The sequence below is a fragment of the Rissa tridactyla genome, chromosome 1 (assembly GCF_028500815.1).
Source record: "Rissa tridactyla isolate bRisTri1 chromosome 1, bRisTri1.patW.cur.20221130, whole genome shotgun sequence".
NCBI lineage: Eukaryota > Metazoa > Chordata > Aves > Charadriiformes > Laridae > Rissa > Rissa tridactyla.
Genome location: NC_071466.1, coordinates 202,586,711 through 202,605,647, shown reverse-complemented (window position 1 = coordinate 202,605,647; position 18,937 = coordinate 202,586,711). Strand labels below are relative to the sequence as shown.

General features: G+C 45.4%; 2 protein-coding genes and 1 long non-coding RNA gene across 10 annotated transcripts in view; all 3 read left to right on the top strand.

The window, feature by feature from the left end:
- Window positions 1-5,100, top strand: part of KIF21A (kinesin family member 21A) — a 91,549-nt gene extending 86,449 nt beyond the window's left edge. For all 8 annotated transcript variants that reach the window (XM_054218386.1, XM_054218375.1, XM_054218418.1 and 5 more), the window contains 2 exons: window positions 1,600-1,799; window positions 3,824-5,100. In XM_054218386.1, coding sequence (XP_054074361.1) covers window positions 1,600-1,799; window positions 3,824-3,917 — 294 coding nt within the window. In that variant the 3' untranslated portion in view covers window positions 3,918-5,100. The remainder of the gene's footprint in view (window positions 1-1,599; window positions 1,800-3,823) is intronic.
- A 4,937-nt stretch (window positions 5,101-10,037) lies between these two features.
- Window positions 10,038-10,918, top strand: LOC128918916 (uncharacterized). Its single transcript, XR_008469773.1, has 3 exons — window positions 10,038-10,151; window positions 10,621-10,723; window positions 10,813-10,918. It is a non-coding gene; the product is annotated as an uncharacterized LOC128918916 (long non-coding RNA).
- A 7,864-nt stretch (window positions 10,919-18,782) lies between these two features.
- Window positions 18,783-18,937, top strand: part of LOC128909853 (sucrase-isomaltase, intestinal-like) — a 48,349-nt gene continuing 48,194 nt past the window's right edge. Inside the window, exon 1 of the mRNA XM_054202217.1 lies at window positions 18,783-18,913. Coding sequence (XP_054058192.1) covers window positions 18,783-18,913 — 131 coding nt within the window. The remainder of the gene's footprint in view (window positions 18,914-18,937) is intronic.

Here is an 18,937-nt window from a genome sequence, read left to right as displayed (position 1 = left end):
TTTCTTATTTTCCTTTTTGTGTATGGGAGTTTCATGTTTTCTATACTTCATGTTCCCTTATTTGTTGGATTTCAAAGTATACTTTAATAAAAATTATCTTGCATTCTTTTTCTTATTTCTATAAAATGTTGTGTGTTTTTCAAGGCAGTGACAATAAAGCATTTGACAAAACAATTTACATAATTTTTATTCACTGCCTTTTTAGGGAATGAAGAAGGGTGCTGTTACTTTTGCTAAGCATGGGGTAGTTCAGAGGGAACAGGCCACTGGAGGCCACACAGGGCAAAGCTGACCTGCTGATCCAAGCAAGGCCAACTTTGTGATTAGGTTTGGTTACTCAAGGCCTTGACCAGTTTTCAAGGTCTCTGAGGTCACAGATTGCACACCTGCTCTGGGTGACCCACTGGAAGCCTTAAACTACTCTTGTATGAATTTTCCCCACTCCCCCATATCCAGTCAGAATTTCTATTGTTGCAACGTTCTTTTGGTGTGTACACTTGACTGTTGTAGGTGAAGGGGAAAAAAATCCCTACCCTGAAAACGAGCTGGGCTGCTTTAAAGTATAACATTTCAACAGAGGCCCTAGTTTGGCACACCTGTGTTAAACAGGGTTGGTCCTCTAAAATTTATGAAAACCCCTTAACAAACATGCTATTCAAAAGAATTTAGACCTCATCTTCTTCATTTGGTGCTATACAACCCAAGCCACAAAACGCTTCTATGACTAAATTAACATTTGTAAGAACAACATCTCCCCACCCCCCTGCCAGTTTCAATAAGTTCTGCAGGACCAGACCACCAGTGTTGTGATAGCAGCGGATATTATAGATAAAATGCCAAGATGATCCTAGAAAGCTGAATGTACTCCGTGATATGAGAGAGGCAGCAAACCAAAGCAGTTCCTACCAAACTGAGCTGGAGAAGAGCCACTCTTGGGTCCCCTGAAAAGAGAGTGAACTTGGGCTACTATTTCCCCAGTGTTGGTACCAAATGGATGTTGTTCTCAGCTGCTCTGTGCAGCATTTTGCTTTCTGAATTAGCTGTAAAATGCTAGTGTCCTTCCTCAATAAAGAATGAATGTATTTTTAAGTGCAACATCACAAAATCAATTTATAATGTGTAATGGGAAAAGAAGAAAGGAGAAAATCAGATATAGAAACAGTTTCTGTCTCCCTGGTGAATTTTTTGAGCAGTATTTTGGGTTTTCTTTTTAAGTGTTTTATAACTGTCTTACAGACAGACTTCAAACATATATGGAGACCATATGTTCAAATATGGATTCAAATATGCATTTGAACATGTGCAGATTTAGCGTTAGCCTAAATTAACTTCTGTTCCAAGTCAGGTCAGTTGTGCATATTGAATTTCCTTGTTTTGCAGTACTATTTCACAAAGAGAAACAAACTTGCGGTATAGAAGTAGCCCCCTCCTTGCCCTAAAGGAGGAGAAGCCACGGGGCTAGGATATACTCAGTGTCATGTAGCAAATCTACCGCAAGACAGGAATCGAGCTTAGAACTTGGAACTTTTTCCATTTCTGCGCTTGTTCCTTTAAAAGATTTCACAGCCCTTGTGACACTTCTCTGTTTCTCTTTTTCAGCAAGTTCCTAATGCTCATAAAGACTGGGTGTGTGCTCTTGGCCTGGTACCTGGCGCTCCGGTTCTGCTCAGCGGCTGCCGAGGAGGCACCCTCAAACTCTGGAACGTGGATACCTTCGCACCCATTGGGGAGATGAAGGGACACGACAGCCCTATAAATGCAATCTGCACCAACTCCAGCCAGATTTTCACAGCAGCGGAGTGAGTTTTTCTTCTCCCTGAATCTTTCTTTTCCATAGCTCCTGCTAGATTTCTGTCCATGCAAATGCATTTAGGAGAGCTTCAGTTGTGTAACTCACTTCATAATATGCATGGGAAGAGCTGGTCCATGCCCCTAAATGCTCATAATCTACTGCAGTGAACTCCAAGCGGGGTGCGTGCCCCCCAGAGGATGCACAACATGATCTATGGGGCTGCAGGAAGAAAATCTTAGGTAGAGCTTCAGTAGTACATGTATATAATTTATAAATAAATAAATACACATGGAGGCGTGTGCTCAAAAAATTTTTAGTGGTAGGGGTGCACGATCAAAAAAGTTTAGAGACAACTGCGTGGCAGGGAAAATTTGGCAGTAGTTGAGAACTTTACTAGCTAGTCTTTACAGTTGGGCTATGTACTGCTAGGACTGATTCCTGACCTGTGGGAATTTTTCTAAATGCCATGGTATGTAGTTCTTTGGTTTTTTGTTTGTTTGTTTTTTAAGTGCTGGCGTATAGTGAAGGCTTTGCAAGCCATCCCACTGTCCTTTAAACACCTTGATTTGAACGTTTGCTTCATCAGTAAAAGTGAGCAAATTGAGTACCTGAAATCTCAGGGGGCTTGACCAAGAAAAAGATCTCATTCTGGAAAACATGCGGGAGACGGCCCACTTAGTGGTGTAGCCTGAGCACAGGAGCTGTGAACGCTGTCCTGTTATCTTCTAGTGCCAATCACAGAAGCTTCTGGCCTTTTGAATTGAAAGCAAGTCTTTCTGAATCGAAGCAGGATTTCGAAGTTGCCAAGTTTCCACAGTTGGTGGCCAATTTTTATGTTTAATCATTAATAGATAGGAGTAGAGATGTCAAAGCTTATGTCTCTGCCTAAAGATTATTGATAATTTTAGTACGTGCACTCACCTGAAATTTATTCTTTATTACTAGTGAAAGAAAATCCCAGCCTTTTGGCACTTGTGGTGAAGGTCTACAGAACTTATGGTGCTCCTGACAATTTACAGTGAAGTGAAGGCTCAAGTCACAAAACCTCTGTACTGTGATAAAGTCTGTCCTGCCTCCTGGCTTTTTTGAGGGTGTTATAAGGAATACATGAGTCAATGTTTGCTAGTCACATAATTCAATGTTTGAGGAGTTCATAACTTCTGCTTCTCTTGCACAGGATAAATTGCTATTTAATAAGACTAGTTCTTTATTTTACTTTGTAATTATGATAATAGAGTTTTGTAACACATTCCATGTGATACTTTACTTACGCATATTTTAAAATATGTGTAAAAGTGATCGTTGCCAAAAGTACAGAATTATAGTTTGCCTCTCCTGGGCTTCTGAACACCAGCTCACCGGTATTCACTTTCCGGCACCTGGCAAAGGGGTTTTTTTGAGGGGAGAGCGGTTAAGAATTTCTGTTGCCTTGTGGTTCTGTGCTTTTGTTTTGGTTTTTTTTTGTTTTTTTTTTTTTTTTTTTTCTACCTTTTCCTATTAAAGACTGAGAGCTCTTGTGCAAATGAGGCACGTTTCAGGTCCTGTTTGATTTAACCTCTTATAACTTTGCACACTTTTTTAACGGCGGGAAGCAGTCTTGTCCTATTGAGTCTGTCTCTCATTCTGGAGTACACTGGCTGTTTACTCGTAGTCTGCTGAATTGCAAATAGTTACATGGTGGAAGCTCTTCTCTGATGCCGGTCTACTGAAGCCTATTACCATTAGCTGTATTTTAAAAAATTAAGTAATGTTGGAGTAGGGTTTTACTTTTCCTTAGGTATAATCTTTATACTTGCCGAGGTGGTTAAAGGTAGCAGCCAGTGCTGCGACGATAAGGTTAGGGAATTCTAAATGTGGTACATCTTAGATTACAAAGCCTCCTTGAGGTGGAATGACCCTTGCACATCCATTAAGGAAATCTTATTTTGCCAACAATGCCTTTCTGAGTAAGGCAGCTGAGTTTTTAAGAAAGCTCCCCCACATCCCCAATTTAATTACCTACCTCTAATACTGCTGCATTATGTTTTTCAGTGACCGGACTGTGAGGATCTGGAAAGCTCGAAATGTAATAGATGGACAGATCTCAGATACAGGAGATGCGAGTGAAGATCTTGCCAGTAACTGAAATGACAGGGATAAAGGAATATATTGATGAATTGGAGGTGCACTCTATGCAGTTTGCTGCATGCTTGTTAGGTAAACACTGATGACTGGAATGAACTGACAAATAAGATTGAACTCCTCTACTAGACCTGCTGTCTTTAAAATACGTACTGTATTTAAGAAAAAAAATAACCTCTTGGTAACATGCTTGTGTCTCAATGGTCACGTGTATATGTCTATATATTATGGCTGAATTTGTGTGCATAAGTAACACTTGCAGTTTAAATTAACTGGAAATCAGTCTTCTCTAATGGCCATCTCAAAATTATAACCTGGAACATATAACAGAAGTGCTCTGCTGTATTTCACTCACAAGTCTGATCAGCTGTTTTGCATTTTAGGGTAGCAGGGGAATGATGATGTCCCAGTAATAAGCCTTTGATTATGACAAGCAGTTTCAAGGCTCTAAAGGTCACTTACACTGTTGTTAGGAAAGTGGAGTGAATAAAAGGTGGGAAGAAGCTGTTAATGACACATCTATCTGTCATGGCTGTATTCCGCTGACAGCGAATGCCATATGATTTGTGTTAATGTTAGCATATAATCCTGGTTGACCAAAGCTGTGCAGCTATGTATACTCTGTGCTCAGGACTAGAACTCAAATGCTCATAAATTGGTATGTTTGATTAGTGTTTTGCCTATATTCTGTAATGACTAGGTGTTCTTAATGTCATGACAGAAATATATCTTAATCTATTTTTCTTACGGATTTGTTTCTATCATCTCACGTTTTCTTTTTTAAAGCAAAATGTCTTTCCTTCTTATCTAATTTTATATGCTGCTAAATGTATTTTAAATACACTGTTTTGCAAACCTTGGCAGTTACTTTGAGAACTGAACCACGTGTATTGGAAAAAGCTTTGTAAATAGGTGGTTGTACAAAGAAAATATCTTATCTTGTGCCTGTATGACTTTTAAAGCTCTTAGAGTGTGGATATTGAGGGAGGATGTATGATTTACCCAACTGCTCTGATTATTAATTTGTAAATTCTGCAAATTTTAAAAAATTGTGTAGATTCAGATACAGTGTTTGGATATTGAGGGTTTTTTTGATTTTGTTTTGTTGTTTTGTTTTTTTTCTTCCCTGAAAGTATCAGTCTGTAAATTATAGCTTATGTAGGTAACACTTAAATAAAGATGTGAATGTGAACTATTTCTCTTTGCTGCCTTCATCGTACTTCCTTATAAAAAAAAAAATCACTTCCCTTGCAAAGGCTCCAAATATAAAAAGCACAATTTTATACAATGCAGGAGCATAGCTTGCTGATTAATGGAGCCCATAGCTTGTACTGGTATCCCATGTCTGCCTTCTCGTCGGCCATTATTTGTGTTTTGATAGTACTTAGGAACCCTAGTAGGATTCCCTCACGCTAAGTAGAGTACGGGCTTAAGATGAAGCAGATGGCTCCTGTTCCTGAGAGACGGCAGTTCTTACCTTATTACACATGGTCTGTCAAACAAAGAAAAGTTCTGATGCCTCTCACTGGTCTTAGAGGAATTATTTCCTTCTCAGCCCAGCTTGAAAGGAGATGAAAATGCATACTGCTTGTGGTACGAGGCTACTGATTTATTCCAGTTTTTGGCAGAAATGAGTAATGATACATATTGTTAAGAAACAACGTAGAAGTTAGTTAAAGTAAACAGCAGCGCTACCAGTGACTGCTTATCTACCATGCTTTCTGACTACGCAAGGGGCGCACACACGTAAGATCTAGGACCACATCACAACTTTGTGCAAACCTCCCCGTGGAGAGTGGATTTATGTGCAAGGCTCTCGGGAGAGGCTTTATGTACCCGGTGCAGGGTCCCTGTTCCGCCTGGCCACCCGCTGTCCCGAGCTACACCAATGGTGCCAACAGCTTGGTGACCCCTGGTTTTGGATGGCTGCCATCTGGGATCCCTGGGTAGTTGTGGTTTTTTAGTGTGTGTGTGTGTAAGATTCATGTGAATATTGGGTTCTGCAACTGCAGGACAAAAGTCCTTACAAACCTAGGAAATGACAACCTGCTGTCAGGCTGCTCCGCTTTGATGGACCCTATGGTGAAGGGCTGTGGTGGCAGCAGTCCAAACTGCAGATGCTTCTCTCTGGTGATGCTTGTCAGCACAGACGTTCTGTCTTACAAACCCATCTCCTGATAGGCACCGATATAACTTCGATAATGTGTGTATAGAGAGACTCTTCCCCCCCCGCCCCTCCTCCAGGAAGACATTCCACCTAAACCAGATCTTACCACAGAACACAGCTTTATTCTGAAAGTTTTTGCCATCAAGTAATTGGAATAAAATTGTCATTTTGTAAAAGTCACAGTATCAGGGTCTTGTTTCAATGGAGAATTCTTCAGCTGGCTATTTTTCTCCGAACTTTTCATTTGTACTATAAGACTACACACGTAACAAAAGATAATATGAAATCAGGAAAAGGTAGGCGCTGGACTCGGATTGTCTGAAGATGTTTGTTTAAAAAAAAATAAAATGGAGGCGATCTCTGAGAACTGAATTTTCTGAGAAATGAATTTTCTAAGAAGTCCTGGGAAAAGCATGTTTTTTCTCAAAGTTAGAATTCGAAAGTTGATCGAAATTGGTGGACAAATAAGTAACTACATCTCATCTTATCTGCTTAGATATGTTCTTAAATACACACAAGGTCATGTGTTACAATTAATCTCGTGTAAGATACGGATGCTGAGAAAATATTTGCAATGTTTCTTGTTGCGTATCAGAACAAGTGCTTATCGTGCCCCTGCCTTGTATAAAAGGCTCCGTGCTGCCTGCAGAGATCAGCGTTCGACCACGGAGAGGATGAGGATCCTGTGTTTCCTGGCTGTTGTGCTAGCAGGTAAACGCGTGGCTTTTGTATATTGGCATAGGCTTCAGAGCAAGATCCGCACGTGGTAACAGAAGAGCTATTAGAAGAGGAGATCTTTTTACATAGAAAAGGAGAGAATGGGCATGGCTTTAACTCCTCCTGAGGTGACTCTGGAGAAGACAGCGGGGCTTGTATAGAAGTATATCCCAGGCAGCTCTTGGGCGCCAGCAGAGACACACTGGTGTCAATGGGACCGTTCAGTTGCTGAAAGTTATTGTTTGCTGTGATTTTTATCCCAGTATACCAGAGGTTAATTCGGCCCAGAGTCTAATAAAGGGAGAATACGTCTCATGTTGCTAGATAAAGAGGGAACCTCTGCCGCAAATGCCTCTGAAACGTGGATGATCCCAAAATGTAAAGACTAATATTATTAAATTAAAAGGTGTGTGGCGATACTTTAATTCCTTGCTTATGCTTTACTGCAGCATTTTCTAATCTAATTTCACAAAATCGAAGTCGAGGTTTTAAAAAAATAAATGGGGATAGTTTTTCACGTATATATCTTTCAAACTACCTTGCTTTAGCTTCTGTTCCCATGGAAATTATCGTGGAAAAGCAGCAAGTAGCCACAGCTGTTGCTATATTCAACCGCTCATTTGCATTTCATGTTCTGTGTATGTTTACAGACATGGGCCATAAATGCAGTGATAATGATGCAGAGCTTTTAAAATTAAAACGTTTTTAAAAAGTAGGCGAGCAAAATTGCATCTTCCCACTTGCTACTGTCCCATTTGTACTCTAATAGAAGCCAATCTGGAACCAAGGGATGAAGGAGGTTGCAGCCTTGTTCAGCTGCTCATACCTGCAAGTGCTTCTTTTCCAAATTTGCTGGAAAATTTATCTTCACATTGATGCGGGGGGAGGAATTTAAAGAAACGTCTTGGCTTCTGCTGCAGCAAGTTTTTTTTTTGCCTTGAACTAGCTTTTTCATTCACATTATCCTTCTTATGAAGTATTTTGAAAGGATTTTATTATACAAATGAGTTGTGTCCTGTGAACCTATGCAATGTAAAATGACGCCTTGTTAATATTCTGCTGTAGTGCGTTCAGTCATTTTCTTTGATTTCAGCAATGAACACACTGATGCTGCTTTTGCGTCCCATCAGGAAAAAAAAAAAACAACCCCAAACTAAATGAAATGTGATGGGTTCGCTCTATTTTGTGCTTTGTCTGCCAAGGTGTTAACTCGAATGTGCAAGGCATGGCAGGGCAAAGCTGCTGGACGCAGAACCATGCGCTGACTGCAGAGGTGGTGCTCCGTACGGCATTTTTTTTAGCCTCATCGGTTGCACAGGTTTAAGGACCTCGGGACCCAGAGGGCTGCAGGAAGCCTTTGAAATCCTTCGACCTCCCTCCATAAGCAGAGCATTCAGTGCGTAGTGGTAGTTATTTCCATGGCACTTGCAATCTGTCTGTCTTTTCCACATCCGCAGCAGGGACGCGGTACAAAAAGACGAGGCTTTACCCACCCAGCCCTGAGTCTTCAGTGTTTCATCAGACCATTGATGAATCCTCTCTGATTTGTGCTCCAAAATGAAATAATTTAGGGATTGCGGAGGGATGTTCCTATTCCTATTATGCTTTGGGTGAAAAAGAGGATCAGAATTGAGGTCTTTCCCCCGTGATGGATCACAAGGGGTGGATGCTGGACAGAAAGCAGCCAGCCTGTGGGGCATGACTGTCCGCCCTAGAAAAGAAAGGTGGAAGCCCAGCCTGCCTCTCTGGCAGCGGGCGAAGGTTAACAGGATTTCGCCTGTTAATTCCCGCTTCTTGAAGGTGACACAGGCGTCATGGCAGCGAGGAGCCAGCTCTGCCGCGCGTCCTGGGAGCATCAGACCCAAGTGTCAGATGCTGCTACGTCAAAGGGAGGGTGAGGGTTCTCTCAAAAGACAAATGTAGATGGCACCCAGCTCCTGCTTTTCCTGCATTCCCATCCCCTGCTTGCAAATCAACTTTGGCATGGCAGCATGACGGCATTTTCTAGTGAAGCTGCAGTTTTATTCTGTAAATTTCCCTGGTATATAGAATTATTGCTTGTGCACATATGCTTGTAAAGTTCTTCATATGGAGAAGCCCAGCCTGCATCAGCAATCACGTTTTAAGCTTTCAAGCACACAACAGTCCACATAAAAAAAGTTTAAATCAGAGGTATTAGTCATTTTATGGAAAAGAGCAATTATCGTTCAAGTAGATTTAATCTTTGAATATTGCCGTAATGACTGAAATGACATGAGTTAACTTCAAAATAAGTATTCTGCCTGCAGTACGCCTGCTCTCTTTAAGAATATTTGGTAACAGAGCATTTTGTCAGCACAGCAGGGACCCGGTCCCGTGGTCCCCCCCGTCTCGGGCGGCTCGCTCCGTACGGGGGAACCACAGGGCTCAACCTGCAGCTGCACGAAGGGAAAAGATTTAGTACGTTACTAAGGTTTTTGTCAGGATGATTCTGCAAATGACTCATTTGTGCCTTTTCTTTTACTGCTGGCATCTTCCCTTTACTCATCACCATACCTGTATTAACACAAACTACTAATACCACATATATGTTGTAGTCATGCAATATAGAAGTGAAACCCAACGCAAACATATATATATATAAAAAATTGGTATTTTTATATTTATATATTGTACAGGTGCATGTTGATTTCACATATTTATTTCTCTATAGATACAGGGATAATTTCTGTGTATAACATGAGAGAGAGTAACTATACAGAAAAAGTAGCCTTTTAAGATCAATACCAGTTTTATTCCTTACTGAAGTACGCCTGCAGGGCCGCTCTCACGCATCACCGGCAAGTTCACTAGCCTGCTATTTAACTTCCTATATGTATTTGAAGCAAGTCGTGCTTCAGCTGAGCACCAGCAGCTCTGAGCACTGAACGCTTCAGCCCCTCTGCTTTGCCTTGTAAAAGAAACCGGTTGCTCTCGTCTTGGTGGGGAGCAGGCTGCTCTGCCGCCATCTCGGTTAAAAATCATGCGTATTAATCCCAAAATTGGGAAAAAAACACAACCAAAAATAAGAGGAACTGAAGAACTGCATTGTGGGAGGGGGTTTAATGTGGTTTTCTGCGTCTCTGATGGCTTTTCCCCGTGTCTAGCCCCGGGGGGCTGCTTGGGCGCAGGCCAGGACGGGCAGTGCTCCGGGGCGGTGGCGAAGCGCATCGACTGTCACCCCCAGCCGGGCGCCAGCCAGGAGGTCTGCGAGGCGCGGGGCTGCAGCTGGTGCCCCACCGACGTGGCCAACGCTCCCTGGTGCTTCTTCCCCGAGGACACTCCTTATGGCTACTCCCTGAGCGGGAACACCGAGGAGACAGCCAAAGGCTGGAGGTAAGCGTGGGTGGCTCCTGCGGTGCTGCGGTCCGGCACGGCACGGCGACCGCCGCTGCCGCCCTGGGGGCAGCTTGATGGAGACCTTCCCCAAGCTGCTTCGCTAACACGTGCTCAGCTTGTGACAAGGAGGATAATAGGCATATTTTCCTGTGTATAAAGCCACGCAGAGTTGGTGTTTCCTCACCACTCCAGGCTGATGGTGAGGAAACCATGCTCCGTCACGGGGTGGTCCTTCCCACTCTGGAAGCCGCGTCCCAGGAGGCCTCCTTGCTTCAGCAGCACCCGTCCTATCCATTAACAGCAAGGAGAGCCTAAGCTAACCTCAGAGAGTATTTCTCTCGATAAGTCAATGACTTCTGTTTAAAGAGCTGAGGTAGAACAGCTGAGGTGCTCCCCCCAGCCCGTGCCAGGCTGGTCGCAGGCAGCCAGCAGTTGTGGTGGGCACCAGCGCCTGTTTCTGCCGCAGGGTAACGCTGAACAAGCGCCAGGCCTTGTCCCTCTTCGGAGACGACATTTCCCCGGTCATCTTGGAAGTGGAGTTCCAGACAAAGGACAGACTGCGGTTCCGGGTGAGTATTTTGTGTGCGGGGGAATGATTTAACCAGAGCAACGCACGCTAACGAATGGGCTAACCTGCCTCCTCCTTGCCGTGCTGTAGCTCTACGACCCCAACAAAGAGCGGTTTGAAGTCCCGCTCAAGATCGACTCCCCCGGGGTTACCGCCGATGAGGCCAACTACGAGGTGGAGTTTGCGGATGACTCCTCACACTTCAAGATCAAGAGGAAAAGCACCGGCACTGTGCTGTGAGTACCAGATGACATTCATGTCATTTTGCGCCGAAATTAAGCCTGACGGGGCGAGCACTGTTTCCTCACACCCTATTGCTCGTGTCTGCGCGACACAGGCTCGAGCACGAACTGGATGTGGCGTAAATACAGATTTATGCCTTGTCCCTGGAAAACACTCATTATTAAGTATGTGCCTGCACAACAGACAATTATCTGCGTGCATATATATGAAAGGTTATTCAGCAAGTCAAATAACTTCTGAGGCTACAATGTCCCAGCTTGGGACGCTGGTAGACTCAACTCGTGAAAGCGCTGAACTAAGAGTTCTGAAATGTGGGGTGTTTTAATATGTCAGAAATTGAGCACCAAATCTCCTGGCGCTCTCCAAGAGGTAGGCCTAGGAAACCAAATCTCAAAGCCACAGAGGCCATAAGCCTCTAACTTCCACTGGTTTCAGTCAATGGCATTTGTGGGTCTAGTTTGTCACTCTGCAAGCTGGTACTGTAAGTTTAACCTCAGCAAAAGCTGCCCTCGCCAACAAATGTCACCAGGTGTCATAATTTCCCATTTTCTTGGCTTCCACCAACACATCTCTAGTGTCTAATGCTACTTAGCAAGAGAGTCGTGATTCAGGTGCACCCCTGCCACTGCATTTGGGGATGCTACTGCACGTCGTTAGCAGCCATCTCTGGCTGTCTGTGGTGACAAATGACAGTGTCACAGACCGCTCTGGGTTATCGCCGCTTGACTCAGGCAGGCGAAGGAGATGCACAGAATATAGAAACATGGGTACCGTTCGCATCAGGCTGCGGTTGTGTCCATATTAGCATTTTAATTCAGACCAACGGCGTGTTTTAAGTGAATCTCATGATCATACCCACTTCTTGAGCGTTGGCTGACCTTGCAGCGGTCCCGAGGAACATGGATCAGGTCCCTTCCACGCAACGTTACTGGGAGGTGTCTTCTCACACGCAATGCGACCCAGCCGCTAACGGGCTGCTTCTGAGCAAGCTCCTGACACGTGTGCGGCCGCTGGGTTCCCAGCACCAGCTCTGCCCATCTTGCACCCCGTCACTAGTGCAAGCACGTTCCCAGAAGGTCATTGGGACCCAAGTGGATTTCACACATTAGAAAATCTAACCCCCAGTCAAGAAATTAAAAAATCAGCTCAGATTTGCCCCTTGCAAGAAACTCTTTGTTAAACAGACTCAAAATATAAGCGTTACCTTTGAGAGCAATGTAAGGATGGCTTAACATGTGTGATGCAAATAAGACAATACAGCCTCTAGAATGGTTCGAGTCTGCAGATGGAACCACTGCACTTGGTTTTTAATTAGCTGCCCATCCTTTTAAATTACAGTCTTGTGGCACCTCTTTTCATACACGTCATGGCCAATTCTGTAAAGTTTTCTTTTTGCAGGCTATTGTAAATGAATAAATTATGCATTGCTCTGATAACAAAAATAATTTAATTCCTTGTTAGACTTAACAGCTTTGTGAAAACAGTGGGCTTACTTTAAAGGCCCAGTTTTCCTCTCTTTGTAATGAGAGATTTTTGTAAAGACTCATTAATTGGAATGGTGATGTAAGAGGTGAATGCACAATGAGACATGGTGAGCGGCTAGCTCATGGCCCGTTCCCATTCAGTCCTCCCCACCTTCAGCCAGACCCCAAGGGTTTAGGCTTGGTTAGTCAGGGCATGGTCAAATATGGGACGTCCCGGTTAAAGGAAGGGGCTTTGAAGCAGATGAAGGGTTTGATCAGCTGAGCAGCCAAAGGCGCAGCGCCAGCGAGAGGCAGAGGAGCACGGCTTGGTTCCTTCTGAGCAGGTTTCCAGGAGGACACATTTGCCGGCCCAGGGAAGCCTCCTCCATGCCCCTGGCAGGGGGCCACCCCGTGTCCCCCAAAATCTCTGCTCAGCAGCGGCGCAGCCGTGGGGTGCAGCAGCGATGTGCTGCAGAGGATGGGGAGGTAGAGGGCAGCCTTGGTTAGCAGCATCGGCGCAGCACTGGGCTGCGATGCTCTCGCTGCCGAGCATCACAGCTGGAAAAGTGTACGCTGCCTCCGGGGCGGGTCAAGGAGTTCTCCTGAAACCCAACCGACCCCAAAAAGAGGAAACTGCAGGTGAATGTAATGTGCAGTTAATAGGGTTTTGTCGTGCAAACAAGGGCAGGGCTGCTGCCGAAAGATTCTCATCAGCAGAGACACAGGATTTTGCATATAGAAAGGGGAATTATATGTTCCTGGGAATTTTTGTTTCATGTGAAATGGCACAGCCGGTACTTATAGACTGAAGGATCACATCCCGGCAGGGAGCCATTCCTCTCACAGCTGAATCATATTTGGAGTTAAATTCCCTGCGTGAGGAGCAAAAAGTTCTTCCCTTTCATTTGCTCACCTGTGTGTTCCATCAGTGTGAGTGAATGCAGATGCTCAGGGATACCTGCACAGCCTGACTTAGAGGGATTTGCAACCTCCTTAGCCACCAGCAGAGCTATGCAGATGGAAATCTTTCAAAACAGGAGAGCATGTTATATATCCTGACCTAAAAGCCATGGGAGGCTGCATTTGCTCGACTGGGGAGGATGAACCCTCATCAAGCAGTGTTACAGGAGCATCCCCACCAGTGACTGCACCGGCTGGCTGGGTCGGGGGAGCGCTGGTGGCATCTGGCTTGTTAAGTAGATTTTCATGTTAGTTCAACCTGCCCAAAAGCAGGTTTGGACACGTGGGAGGTGGGTCTGAGCGTGCTCCACAGCTGCAGCAAGGGCTCAGCAGGAACCGCTGCAGAGCATCTTCGTCATTGTCCTGTCCTGTGTGCCTTTCCCAGGTGCAGTCTGCAGAGAAAGTGCTAAAGGCCAAATCTTTTCTTCTGGGCTCCCTGCAGAGGTGGGAGCTGCTGCTCTCCAGGCCACCCATCGCTCCCGGAGCTGCAGAGCCTCCGCGGCTATGCCAGGCCAGGGCAGGCTGTGTAGGCAAGGGTCCCTGAGAAACAGGCAAGCACATAACACCTGGGGGGACTTCAGTCTCCTATTTTAAGAGGTGAAGAGCCGTGGCCTTGTTGTCTCAATGAACAGCTGAATCAATTGATAATCTTCACACACGCACAAATACTGCTCAGAACAGTTGATGTGTGCAAATAAAACCTCTTCCACAGGTTGCACTCCCCAGATGTGAGTGGAAAATAACTAGTATCTGCACCAAACCGGGTCCAGGTGCTCTGCTGGACCTTTCTAATATCTCTGAGGAAAGCTTTGCCGTTGTAAAGCGATCCCAGCTGCTCAGAAATCTGTTTTACATGGTGCTCCTTAAGCAGCTTCATACTGTTGGATGACTCACCCCCCCAAAATGTCTAAAATCCCTCATGATCCCCAGCGTGCTGTGGCATGGCTGACCCAGCCCACGTGGGGAGGGAGCAGCCGGTCCCGAGCGGAGACATGGTATGGGTTTGGGTTGTTCTTTGAAAGTCTGTGCTGGTATTTCTCTTCTCTCCCTTCCGTGGTGCAGCCTGTCCCGCCGTCGGTGTGTCTGCGCCGCAGACTTTGCCATGGGGTGGTGGGGGGTGGCTGACAGCAGGCTCCCCACCTGTCTGCGTGATATAAAACCCCATCCCTGCTCTGCCACTCGTACACACAAAGCTTCCTCCTGGTAAGGCGTGATTTAATACTGTGTTGGAAACGTTGCAGGGGAGAGGCAGCGCAGACCTTGAGACGTTCCTGAATGTGCTTTACTGGTGTTTCTCCCGCTCGCTGGGTGCAGGGAGCCTTTGCCGTAGCCGAGCTGCCAAAGCAGGAGCTCAGGGAGGGCAGGACAAACTCAGGGCCCCGTGTAATCACAATAACAGGGGAGAGGAATGAATTATGTGAGGGGAGAGCCATTAACAGCTGATTGCAAACCTCACGCGGAGCCAGGAGCAAGAATAAAAGGCCAAGTAAGTCCCGCTACATTTTCAGCTTGCTCCAAGGTAATCAGGCGACAGCCGCTGCTTCGCCTGCATGGGGCAAAAATTAGACAGGTTCATGCAGGGAATGATCCAGGCGCTGCGGGGGACTCTGGGACCAGGAGCTCTTGGGCTGCCTCCCTTTCTCCTCCTGGTAATGCCTCTTGGCTTCCTCCCTCTTAGCTCTCTCCTGCTCCACTGCTGTCCTTCTCCCCGTGCCCTCCAGTCCTGCCTGCTCTTCTTCACCCTCTCCTGTGTTCCTGCTGCTTCACTGGCAGCTGGGGAAGGTCCACCCATGGGGTGAAGAGGTGCTACCTCTATGTGATCACTGGTGAAGTGCCAAGGAGGTCAGATGACAGCAGGAGAAGGCAGACCCACTGCTTCTATTCAGATGTTTTCCATTTTACCAGGGATGTAACCCAAACCTCCAGCTGATTTAAGGCTCCAAGCCTTAGATCTGAACCACCAGGGACTGGGGTCTGGGTCTGGGTCTGGGTCTGGGTCTGGGTATCGGTCTCTCACCACGGAGGTGAAGCGCCCAAACTACCAGCCTTGTGGGGCTGTTGAGGCTGTGGGGAACCTCTCCCTGCTCCCGTGGTGCTGGGAAAAATATCTCTTTTGGCAAATCGGCGTGACCAATGGCAAAATGTGTTGTCAAGAAATTTGCAATTGGCTTTAGTTTAATAAATCCTCACTCACACTATCCTAGCTGATCTTGCAGCTCTGCTGGGAAGCTGGCCCATCGTTGGCCAGGGCCCTACAGTAATAAAAACAGGAGAGAAAATATTGGGTTGTAATAACGCAGGCGAGGGAGCAAAATGGAGCCTCTGCATTATTTAGTGGCCCACGCTCTCAGGTTGAGTCCTGTTCTCCCTTCTGCGCTGCCACTAACAGCAGCAACCATGGGAGGAGGTAGTATCAAGTGTGAAGGCTTCAAGAAAGCATAGATTTCCTCAAGAAAGCATAGATTTCCTCAAGAACAGAGAGTAAAAGGCCAGGAACGGTTTGCTTTAAGGCAGCAATAAATAACAGAGACATCCTCATTTTGCAGCGTGTGAGTACTCTGTGGGACTCGTTGCCCCAGGGCAGTACTGACACGGGAGGCTTAGCAGGATACACGTTCACACATCATAAAAAAATCATCTGTAGAAAAAAAAAAAAGCAACACCCAACTATTTTTGTCTCCATGTTTCTCAACATAAGCTAATTCTATGAAAACAGCCAGAAACTTCCTGCATAAACAGATTATTGCAAGACTGGCTCTGAGTGACATCTTATGCCTTCCTCTACGATATCTGGCCTGGGCCATTGCTGGAGACAGGCTGCAGAGGGCTGGACTATTGATTTGATTCTCCACTTTAATATCCGTTCTCCAACTGACTTTTCTTTCATGATGTCATACGAATAATGGAAGGCAGAACATTTTTCCCGAGCCAGATAAGTGCTTCTCTCTCTCTATTAAGAGTTTGGAATACCTCGTTTGGTATCACACTTGGGAAGATACGGCACAAATAACTGAAATCTAATCAAGATTTTCCCTAATTTCCAAAAAGGCTGCTGCAGAGTTCAGCTGCCTCTTTTATTGATTGTGGTAGTAAGCACAGGCGCCACTCACCATGAAGACGTTTTTACGTAGGCAAGGCTATTAGAATGATTTATAATGCTATTGTCTTAAACTGCAATTTTGCTGAAAGCAACAGGAGCAAATTGTGTGCATCATGGGTAGCTTGGGTTTGCTCCTGGTTTGTAAGAACCATTATTTTAGTCTTCTAATCATTAAGATTTATGTTATGTAGGCGAGAATTATTGCAGGTATATCACTTATCCAAGCATTTTTCAGAACAAAAATGAAGCACTATATATCCAGCCATTTATAGGAGATGCCCTGGTAACATGACGATGAATACAGTAGAACAGAACTGTGTCAATAACTGTAAATATACCCTGCAATTCTTTCTTTTAAAATGTCATGTTTGTGGAAAAGCTGTTGGTCGCTGGTGCTGACTTTCTCCTCCTATTTGCTAAATCACCTTAGAAATAAGATAAGCATTTAAAAATTCCTTCTTGGTGTGCATTCTGCAGGCCAGTGGTGCCTGGGCTTGCCCCAAGACTTATAGAAAATAAGGAACGTGGCTGTTGTGAGATGTTGGAAGTATTTTTCAGCAATCTGAGAGCAACAGAAAATCACGGAGACCTGGGATCCTGATGTTCCCCAGCAGCTCAAGTGGGTGATTCAGGGGCCACGAGTTTCTTCTGAAAATAGGGCCTGTAGTTCCCAGTCCCTGAGGTGCTTTACTGCTTTATAGGCATCCTGCACGTACAGTGATAGCCCGTGCCCTCTGAAAAGGTATGCCAAAGCTCTGCCAGCAGCCTTAGACCCACTTTTCTGATAGGCATGTGAAGCGTTCGCCTTAATTTGCACACAGATAATATATACGGTGTGCTTCCTTTCACAAGGCTACATTTCCAAAGGGTCTGGAGGCCAAGAAAAGCAGATGTTAGAGAGGACATTTTCTCCAGGCAACTGAGTGGGACAGGTGTTCACACCTGAAAGTAATGAGCTCATTTCTCTTGGACTCATTGCAACAAGAGGAAAATAACCCCTTTCCCAATCTAAAATGATTTTTGAATGTCCAGATAATGCATGATGCATATCTTAATGATGTATCATGTGTGTCCCAAGTCTCGTTCTGGAGGTTTTATAAGACCACCTTTACAAGTGTCACCAGCTGCTTGCTCAGGGCAGGTGAGTCAGTGCTCCAGGCCGTTGCACACACTGCAGTTATTGGTCTCCAAAAAACTTCAACAGAGAGAAATCATTCAGCCAGATAAATCGGCATGTCCAGTTGGTATTACAAAGGACTGATGACTGCACTTCTGAAAACCATTTTATATTGCCTTTTAGTCATCCCCCTCGAACATTGTGACAACGTTAGTCATAAACTACACCTTCAACATGAACAAGATGTTTTATCTATCTGCCTACCCCCCTTCCTTTAATACTGCTTCCCTGCTCCGCTGTGGTTATGTTTTGCCCTGGTGGCCTGAGGCTGACTGCTGGATGTGAGACCAGTTCACCTGCTGGCCAGAAATGTTAATTTTCACATGGATCTTTTCAATCTTGAGAGGTTTACTTTTGAGTGTAGTGCACGGTGTTTGGAAGAAAACACGAGCTTTTACCAGTCAGACCTCCCGGAGAGGCAGCAGGCAACTGTCAGCAGGGGATGGGCCAGGCAGACATGTGGGGACCCCAGTTTGTATTTCCACAGGCAGAACTGTTCCCACCACAAAGGTTAGGACTTCCAGCAGTGAACCTGAGTGCAGCCGTTACCTCTTGCGCGAAGAAAAGGATTCTCATCTTCGCAGGCTTTGCCATGTCTAACTGCGGGTAGGGGTTGAGTTTTTGGCAGTGAACAACTGCTCAGCTGTGTTTTTAGATTTTTAGATCCCTTCTGTCGTCCATCACAGCACTGTTATGTTTTGTAGGACTGTCGGAGGAGAATCACGCAAATTCCTGCGCGCATGGAGTCATTTTATGCTCCCTCCTGTTTTGTTCCTTCTATCTGCTTTAAACCAGCAGGGAGGGAGGTGGGAGAAATATAACGTGTTCTTTTATTGTATCCAAGCATTTAAGGAATGACAGACTTTTTTTTTTTTTTTCATTGAAGTGATTGCTCTTTGCCAACACAACACAAGCAAACACATAAAGTAACACAACAGCTTCCCACAGCGCGCTGCAGAGCACGAGGGCAGCTGCTTGGGGGTGGAGGCAGAGAGAGGTGCCAAGGGAAAACCTGTCCGTGCTTCCCCCTTAGGTGGAGAAGACATAATGGTGCCTGGAAAAAAAGAGAGAGTCACTACCAGTCTTTTAATGTCATAGTTAGTGCTATATTTAGCGCATGGCGGCTCTGGCAAGCGGCGGTCTAACAAAAGCCGAGGCTGATGGAGAGTGGTGGCTGGCAGCGCGGCGCCGGGAGCCGAGTGATGGAGGGCTGCAGAGAGGGGCGCTGCTTGGCGATGCCGTGCAGAAGTTGAGTGCTTGACAGTGGCCCGA